At 57.1% G+C, this 9378-nt stretch overlaps 1 protein-coding gene across 1 annotated transcript; it reads right to left on the reverse strand.

Annotated features, from left to right (window-relative positions):
* Nucleotides 1-5757: 5757 nt before the first annotated feature.
* On the reverse strand, nucleotides 5758-9079 carry LOC123255568 (tricarboxylate transport protein, mitochondrial-like; the record flags this gene model as incomplete). The annotated part of the gene is made up of 5 exons (XM_044684340.1): nucleotides 5758-6815; nucleotides 6936-7009; nucleotides 8261-8376; nucleotides 8468-8572; nucleotides 8975-9079. Coding segments are annotated over 5 exons (515 nt in total), but the record flags the coding sequence as incomplete, so codon positions are not given.
* Nucleotides 9080-9378: the final 299 nt, after the last annotated feature.

Raw genomic sequence — 9378 nt, forward strand, 5'->3', positions numbered from 1 at the left:
AGAGAGAGAGAGAGAGAGAGAGAGAGAGAGAGAGAGAGAGAGAGAGAGAGAGAGAGAGAGAGAGAGTGTGTGTGGGGGGGTGGAAGTGGAGTAGGATTTGATCCCAGATCTTGGGACTCCAAAGACAGTGTATTTTTCTACTCTGCCACCCTGTCTTTTTGACAATGGCAAGAGGAAGAGCTTGGGAATTTGAACCCAAATTCTCTGATTTCAAATCCAGCGCTTGCTGCTGGGCTGAGAATCCAACTGGTCCTCCAAGCCAGGTAGAGAGCTGCTTCTCTCATATGCCCTTGTCCCCTGTGCTCCCTGCTCCAAGCTAGGCTGCCCAGGCTTCCTTATCTCCTTTAACTTCCTTGTCTCTTCTCCCCTCTCAAATTCTTCTCCTTTAGTGGGCGCCTCAGTGGTGACTGTGGAGGAGGGCTTGCTGCCAGGCCCCCAGCCCAGCGAGGCGGGGCTTCCAGAGAAGGATCCAGGGGAACTGGCCAAGCAGAGCCGCCTCCAGACCGAGATCCTGGAGTTGCAAAAGGAGACGCTGCAGCTGCAGAAGGAGAAGATCCTCCTGGAGAAGGAGAAACTGGTCCTGGAGATTGTCAAGTTGAGGAGGGAGCTGGGCACCTGACCTACCCGTGCCCAGAGGCCTCTTCCTTCACCTAGGGCAAGCCCCCACCTCCCTCTTCTCCTCTGATGTCACTCAGCAAGTCTATCCCCACTCTAGGGGCAGGGAGGCGAGCTCTGTATGGTCTGCTCCTGGAAAGAAGCCTGGGAGTCTTGTGCAAGTTGGGCTGGGAAGGGTGTTAGAGGTTCCTAACCCAGATTTTGACCCCCCAGAGCTCTGCCTGGGCCCTGTGGGGTCAGGGCCCTGAAGCTAGAGGTCAGAGGCTCTTAGCCGGTCCAGGGGGTGGGGGTAGTGGCGTGTGGCCTAGGCTCTCAGCCAACATTCCACCCCAGCTCAGGAGGTCCATGTTTCAGGCCAGGCCCTCCACTGGCCCTAGCAAGGGTATGTGTCTCAGGCCACATCTGTGTGCCAAGGGGCAGGGGCATGGAGCCCTGCCCCAGGAGCCCTGGCTGATGTACCTTGTTGGACTTGGGCTGTCAGAAGAGTAAAGGCTTCCAGGTTTCCTTCTCCATGGGTCTGCCTCCCTTTCTCGGGCAGCCTGGGTGAGCCCTCCATGGGACACCTGGCTGTCTAGTCTCAGGAAAACCGGAACTGGGAAGTCCCTGAAAGAGTAGTAGGAGCACATGCCCTATGGAACAGAGAAAGGAAGATGGGGAGGGGAGAGAGGAGAGTTTGGGGCCCAGCAGAGTGTGTCTGGCCTGTGCCCTTGCTGCTGCCCAGCACTGCCCCAGGCTCGGACCTCAGACTTCTCTTCCTTTTGCCTCCTCTGCCCTCCTGGTCTGCCCGGGGTTTGTGAGGACTCTGAGGGGTTAGAGGCAAAAGGAGAGGGGTCTGTTCCATGCCTAAAGGAGCTCCCCCAGTGTATGCTGGAGAGAACCCTCCACCCCTACCACAGGCCCTACCACCTCCCTTCCTGAAGGATTCTGGGCATTAGCCTCCAGCTCTGCCAAATCAGGGAGTGGGCACCTTCCAGCTTGGAGGCCCCGACAACCCAGCCCCACTCTGGCCCAATCCCTGCTGGGCAAGGCCCAGGCTCATCTCTGTTCTTTTGGCGGTGGACGGGAAGGAATAAATCATGCAGACCATGTGCAGGCTGGGCAGGGGCCCCATGCTCCCGACTGTCATGTGGCCCAAGGCCCCAGCTCAGATGGTCTCTGGCCATGAGGAACAAGGGCCCCATTCCTCCCATCCATAGACACTAACTCGCTGTGAGACCCTGGGGAAGTCTCTTGGCCTCTCTCTGCCTCAGTTTCTCCATCTGTACAACAAAGTTAATAATTGTAAAGCTCTTCAAAAACTGTAAAGTTTAGCTATGAATATTATGCAGGCCTCCCCATCCCCCCAGGCTCCACTCCATTCTGCTGGAACCCAGAATCAAGCCCATTCCAGGGACAGCTTGTTTATCTGGGAGAGAATTCAGTGAAGTGTTCGAAGCTGATAAAGCTCCATAAATAGTGTCCTGGGGCCACTGGCAGGCCTGCCTGTTGTCTCTGTGTGCAAACTGGATGGAGGGGAATTAGAGAAGATCCTGCAGCAACCTGCCCATCTGACTTTCTTCCCAAGGTCCCCCACCCCAGCCCTGAAGTCCCCTGTTCTAAGCTCCCTCCCAGCCCTGATGGCCCTGTTCTAGGCTCCCTCCCAGCCCTGATGGCCCTGTTCTAGGCTCCCTCCCAGCCCTGATGGCCCTGTTCTAGTCTCCCTCCCAGCCCTGATGGCCCTGTTCTAGGCTCCCTCCCAGCCCTGATGGCTCTGTTCTAGGTTCCCTCCCAGCCCTGATGGCCCTGTTCTAGGTTCCCTCCCAGCCCTGATGGCCCCTGTTCTAAACCTCCCTCCCCCAGCCCTGACCTCCCCCCCCCAGTGAGTTTCACAATAAAAGGGGGGTTTTCTCATCCAAGAGGATGCCCTCCTGTGCCTGGAAGCCCTGCTCTGGGTGGCCAGGCCAGGCTTTTTGGCCTTTGGCAGAAGGCAGGAGAGGTGGGGCCGGAGCTGCTCCTCATCCCGTCCTCCCCAGGGAGTCCTGCACCGGGTCCTGGCGTGTAATGCTACCTTGATGGGAGATAGCCGGAGTCCGAGGTGTAACCGTACCCTCCGGGGCGCTGGGCCATCACCTTAAACCCGAGGGAGTTCTCCGCTCAGTGACAATCAACAAGAATTGGAGGTGCCAGGCCCCGGGGATCCCAAAGCCACCTCAGGGCGCCGGCGGTCTCTGGAGGCTGGAGAGGGATTGAGCTCCCAGGGGGGGAGCCTTGGCTCCCGCCCCACCTCTTGGCCCAAGATCCCAGGCTTGGAAATGATGGAGGTGAAACGATGCATTCCAGGCATGGGGGCTGGCCTGGGCAGAGTCAAGGAAGCTGGAGAAGGGGCCCTCAGGAAGGCAGCAGAAAGTTGGGGGGGACAAGTCATCGGATCCTCTAGGACAGTGCTCCCATTTTGTAGATGAGAAAAGTGAGGTTTGGGAAAGCTTAAGCAGCTTAAGGAAGTGGCCGAGTGGAATCTGAATCTAGAACCTCAGACTCCAAATCTCCCACACCACAATGTCTCCAGGAAAGGATGATGTCCTTCCTGTCTCCCCCTCCAGGCTAGCCCGGGCCCCTTGGGAGCCCCTTTGACTTCCAGGGGCTCGCCTGCTCTGCTAGCACCATCAGCTCCTTAGACCCCCATTCAAGGCTCCCCAGCACCTGGCTGCAGCCTTGGTTCCCCTCTTCCAAATCTTCTCTTCTGGCTTGCTCACTCCCCCAAGGCTTTGCTGCTTCTCCCTGCTACCTCCCCAACCAGGCTGGGTCTCCCTCCTCCACATTTGTCCACATGGAAAACTTTCCCATCAGGGGCCAACTCTGGCACCACCTCCAGGAAGCCTTCCTCCATACCTTTAATCAGAAGCCAATCTTCCACAAATAAGCAGGTGCCCATCGTCTAAACCCCAAAGCCCTTTCCTCTCTGCAGAGAGAGGAAGCCTCACCGGCCAAGTGTCCTGGGCGTAGGCCCCGGGGCTGGATCCCGGCCCTTACTGTTGGCCTGACCTTGGTGAGTCACCAGCTTTGGGCCTCTTCCCTGACCACAGGACCTCGGAGGTCCCCTCCCAGCTCCGAATCCATCCTGTGGGCTCTGGCTCATCCCCAGTTTAGAGAAGGGGCAGCTCAAGTCCCCAAGGCCTGGCATCTGCCATTTCTCCTCAGGGCATTTCAGGCCCTCCAGGGCTCAGAGCACAACCTCAATGCCTTCCAGAAGCCAAACCCGCTTTGGAGCTGGTCCTGCTGGGGCTTCTTGGCCTGCTGTAGCCATGACTTCTCCCCAGGACTGCCCCAGAGGCCCTGCCTCAATCCTCAGGGGCAGCAGCAGGGTTTCCCCTATCTACCCTTTAGAGCTCGGCATGAGGCCAGCAGCTGTCCTGAAGAGGGGGCTAGGCTAGTGCCACCCCTGTATCTTTGGGTGTAGCACAGAATCAGGTGCACATAGCTAGCAAGTACTGGAAGACTCTAGTTCACTTAGCCTCTGGGGCAGTGATGACAAACCTTTTAGAGACCGGCGTGCCGTGCCATGCCCCACCAGAGTACCCTAGGTGCACCATCACAGCGCTAGGGTCTTACCAGGGGTCGTAGGATCAGAGATTTAAGGTTCCCTGGATGGGTCTAGTCTGAGCTCCCCATTTTACAGATGAGGAAACTGAGACTCAGGATCAGGCACTTCTGTCAATGTTGACCTTTATTAAGGGGGCAGATAGGGAAGACTCATCTGGGTTCGAATCTTGCCTCAGACATCTCCTAGTTATGTAATCCTGGGTGAATCACTTCACCCTGTTGGCCTCAGTTTCCTTACATGTCAAATGAGCCAGAGAAGGAAATGGCCAACCACTGCAGTATTTTTGGTAAGGAAACCCCAAATGGGGTCACTGGGGATACAGGAAGTCTCATTTCCACTGAACCTCACTTGCTCCTTGGGCTATGCCCAGGAGAGCCTCAGACCCAACCTGACTGGGGCCAGTCCTGTTCTTCCCCTCCCCCCCAAAGTGAAGCCAGATGCTTTGCTGGCAAGGCCAGTGTTCCCTGTTCCCAGTGTTCCATAGGCAAGTCTGAAGACAGACTCTCAGAGCTGGAAGGGACTTCAGTCTCTGTACCCCCAGGGCCTGGCATGGTGCCCGGCACAGAGGAGGATCATGGGAGTAAGTGCCTGGCCACAGAACCCTCTGAGAACAAGTACAATCTGGTCTGCTGGAGGACGGCATCTTCCCAGGAAGAATCATTCACCCTGGCCAGATGGAAACAGCATCCCAGCCCTGCTCGTCTGAATTGTTGAGAAACTGTTTCCTTGTAGCAAGTTTCCTCCTGGGCAGCTCTTCCCCGGTCCATCGAGTCCTTCCCTTGGCATGTGCTGATTGTGCCCTCTGCAGCTCCTCCAGACCCTTCCCCTCTCAGCCAGGAGTCCCAGGATGGAACCCTGACCCACTCCGGCCCTCCTCCAAAGTCCCTCTCTCCTCTCCTCCCTGAGCAGCTAGGGGCAAAACTACACAGAACTTTCTGCCACCTTGGACTGCCTCCCCTGGGTGTACTATTCGAGGCCCCACTCACTGCCTGTTCCTAAAAATCCCAAGTCAACTCTCCTCAGAGAATTCCACCCAAGCAGCTGATCAATAATCATTTATTAAGTACCTACTGCATACCAGGCACTGTGCCAAGTGCTGGGGAAGCAAAGACTTGGCGAGACAGTCCTTGCTCTTGGGGGAGCTTACATTCCAGTAGGAAGAAGGGTAAGGACAACCTCAGAGAGGTTATGCTGCTTATCTTGGGTCACACAGGAGGTATCAGAAGGGACACCACTGTTCTAGGCTGCCTCTTCTTCCCTGCCTGCACCCACTTAGCAAGCTTCAGTGTGACGCCCCCAATTCCCCAGGGGGCCTTCATGGCCTCAGGCCAGTCTTGTTCCAGCTCTGAGCCTCAGTGGGCTCCTCGGAGGAAGCTCAAAGACACTCCAGAGAACCTCAATTAAAGCCCTCAAGTACCAGTCCTGCCCCTGCCGTCCCCACCTCCTGGCAGGATTCTGCAGCAGGAGGAAGGGTCAGGGGTCTGGGGAAGACGGGTGTCCTGGGAGCCGATCCCTGGTCCACACTCCCCACCCCTATTCCCGTCTCACAAAGACAAATGGGCTCCAACACCAGTTTCCGGTTTATTCTATTGGAAAACCTGAGAAAGTGGCAGGAAGTGGACTGGGGTGGAGGGGCCCGTCCTGCTCAGGTTAGGGACCCAATCTGCTTCCCCCTTTCCCCCGCCACACACAAAGACCTTGGTCCCATGACATGTGGCTCAGCCTAGCCCCCACCAAGCCGGAGTGGTGGGGACCCCACAGGCCCAGGGTAAGGGCACCGATGGCTTTGGGGGCCGCACCCCCAGAGGCAGCTTTGGTGTGTGGCGTGGCGGGGGCAGGGCTGGGATCTCACGCTCTCCCCAGCCCAGGGAAAGAGAAGGATTTGGTCCTGGGGAGTGGCCCCCTGCTCCCTGGGGGGATTCCCCTGCCTCCTCTCCCAGGGAGGCCTGGAGCTCCGAAGGCACGGGCTTATTGGTGGTGGTCATGGTCAATGGGAAGAGAGCCGGAAGAACCAGCGGTGGACACACACATTAAGACACAGACACACGGATACACACGAAACATGGAACACAGAACACAGACACCAACACGGAATCCACAGGACAAGATCTGTTTGGCACGTCGCACTGGAATCATGGGAGCCTTGGGGGGTGCAGGGGGAGCTAGACCCTTCCCCCGGATGTCTCAGAAGAAAGATGGAGGGGGAGGAGGAAGTAGAGGCAGGACAGAGGCCAAAGGGTGGGTACATGAAGGCCAGTCAAGCCTCTGCTCTACTCACAGTGGGGAGTGGGGAAGGGGGCCAGAGCTGGGGAGACCCCTTCCCCGGGCAGCCTGGGCTCAAGCCCCCTTGTCTGCCATGGACCCTGGCCCCAGGGGCTCTTGGGAATAGATAAAGCAGGGTCAGGGCTCCAAGAGCCTGGGGCCCAGCCCCAACAAGCCTCTGGCCTCCTGCCCGCCCCAGGCCCGTGTCCTGGGCTGTGGGGCTGTCCAGCAGCAGCCTCTGCCTCAGTCTGTCTTCCACACTTTGTTGAGGAGTTTGACCACCTCGTCGTAGATGATGAAGACGATGGCCACGTCCAGGCAGACCCGGCCCAGGCGGGGCACGGTGCCCTTGTAGAAGCTGGGGGCCGAAGCGGGGACAAGTGAGGGGCTGGCTGGGTGAGGGGGGCTCCCTCCCAGCCTTGGAGTCCCGCTCCTCCCACCCCAGTGGAGGGCATAGCCTTGGGGCCCCCCGACTCACGCCTTGAGGCCCTCATGCTTCATGATCTGGTAGCCACAGTCCCATGTGCTCTTGTACTTATGAGCTTCCAGGCCCTGCAGCAGGGAAGAAGGGGGCATCATGTCATGGCTCTGAGTGCGAAGGAGCCTTAGGGACAGCAAGGCCGGGACTTCCTAACCTGGGAACTGGGAACTCGGGTCTTAAGAAAGATTTGGATAATTGTCTTTCAACAGAATGGGTTTCCTTCAGAATCCTCAGGAAGCTGGAGGGCAACTGGGTGGGTCAGTGGATAGAGCCAGGCCTGAAAACAAGAGGTCCTGGGTTCCAATATGGCCTCAGACACTTCCTAGCTGTGTGACCCTGGGCAAGTCACTTAACCCCCATTGCCTAGCCGTCACTGCTCCTCTGCCTTGGAATCAATACTGGGCAATGATTCTAAAATGGAAGGGAAGGGCTTATTGATTGAGAAGGCTTCCCCAGACTGCCAAAAGGGTCTGTGCCACCCCCAAAGGCTCCAGGCCAACCCTCCTTTTACAGATGAGATGATCTCAGAGGCAAAAGGATTAAGTGACTTGCCCAGGGTCACACAGCTCTGAGGTGTGGAAGGCTGGATTGGAACTCTCCGCTGCACCGCCTAGCTGCCCTCTCCATATAGTCTCACCAGACGGTTTCTGTGGCCCACTTCCTCACTCTTCTGCTCCAGAAGTTCTAGTGGGTGGGTCCTCACCACCCAGATCATAAATTTGAACTCCTGACTTGGACGTCTGAGACCCTCTGCCATGTGGCTGCCACATACCTAGCCAGCCTACCCTCCTCACCCAGGCTCCAGCGTGGCTCCCAGCCACCCTTGTTCCCGGAATCCACCCCATCCCAATCTTGGAGGAAGGCACTTCCACGCTATCCTTCCTCGTCACACAGAAGCTCCTAGAGGCTTAACCATAGGGTGCAAGCAGAAGGGACCTGGCAACCTGTAAACGAAGTGAGATCCCCAAGCCCTCATTTTCTGGTGGTGGTGGTTAGCTGAGTGGCACAGTAGACAGAGCACCGGGCCTGAAGTCAGGAAGACCTGAGTTCAAATTCATCCTCAGATATTTACTAGATGGATGAACCTGGGCAAGTCACTTCACCTTATTGGCCTCAGTTTCCTCATCTGTCAAATGAGCCCAAGAATGAAAAAAGACTGCTTCGGTGTCTTGGTCAAGAAAACCCCAAATGGGGTCACAAAGACTCAGACACAACGGAATGAGTCCTATTTTATAGGTGGAGGAAGGGAGGCTCATGAAGAGAAAGAAAAAGGACTTGAACACAGGGCTTTGGCCCCTGAACAGGGGGATCTCTGCCTTTACCTGCATCCGGGTCTTGATCACATCCAGCGGTGTGTTTCCAAAGACGCTGGCAGCCCCAGCAATGGCTCCGAACACTCCTGTCACCACGGGGTTCATGGGCTTGTTGGGGTCATCCCCTGGGGAGGTCAAAAGCCTGGGGTGAGCCCAAGAGAGGGATCCAGCTCCCTGGGCGACAAGGCGGGGCTCCAGTGAGCTCAGGGCCCTTACCTCGGTACCAGTTGCGAAGGGAGGTCATGACAAAGAATCGGATGGCCTGGTTGGAGCCTTGTTTCAGCACGGTGGCGGTCAGGCCCTGGTAGGTGCCCTTCAGACCTGGTGGAAGCCAAGCAAAGGTCACTTATCAGCCCAGCCTCCCCCAGCCTGTGTGAGCTGGGCTTGGGGGCTGCAGAAGCTCCCTCACCAACCTTGCTCCCAGCTGGGCCTGGGCCCTGCCCTGTCCTGCCCTCGGATTTGGTTCCAGCCTAAATCTCCCGTCCTCACATGGGCGCCATCTACCTCATTCAGCCATTCCATCCCTAGGCCTGGAATAGCTTCCTTCTTCCCTTGGTTAATGCACATGTGTGCCTTCCTCTAGGAAGCCATCCCTGATTCTCTAACAACCTGCTCCCCACCTCCAGGCCCCCACCCCAGCCTCTTACAATATTGCAGAGCCATGGTTGCTGCCTCCCCTGGTAACACTCTATAGTTCCTTCATCCTCGGGGGCTTATTCTTACCTTGTTCCCGAACGATCTCCCTCACGCCATGGAAGAAACCGCGGTACTTGGGGTTGGGGGAACACTGGTCATGGATGAATTTCACCTGAAGGAGATGGAAAATGGCTCACCATGTTGTTGGGGGAGGCTGGGGGGCTCATGCCCCGCTAGAGCCATGGGAGAAGAAGAGGAGGAGGAGGAGGAGGAGAAAGAGGAGCAGACCCTGGCCTGAAAAAGATGAGACAGATACATCAAGGAAGGCTGGAGAATGATCAGCTCTGGGTACATGGGGCTCTGAAGGATAGTTAAGGCAGGGAGAGAGGAAGCAAGGGAAGAAGGTGTGTGCGTGTGTGCCAGAGACAGAGACAGACAGAGAGATGGAGAGAGACAGAGAGATGGAGAGAGAGAGAGAGAGAGAGAGAGAG

Source organism: Gracilinanus agilis, unplaced genomic scaffold (genome assembly GCF_016433145.1).
Source record: "Gracilinanus agilis isolate LMUSP501 unplaced genomic scaffold, AgileGrace unplaced_scaffold48838, whole genome shotgun sequence".
Lineage (NCBI taxonomy): Eukaryota > Metazoa > Chordata > Mammalia > Didelphimorphia > Didelphidae > Gracilinanus > Gracilinanus agilis.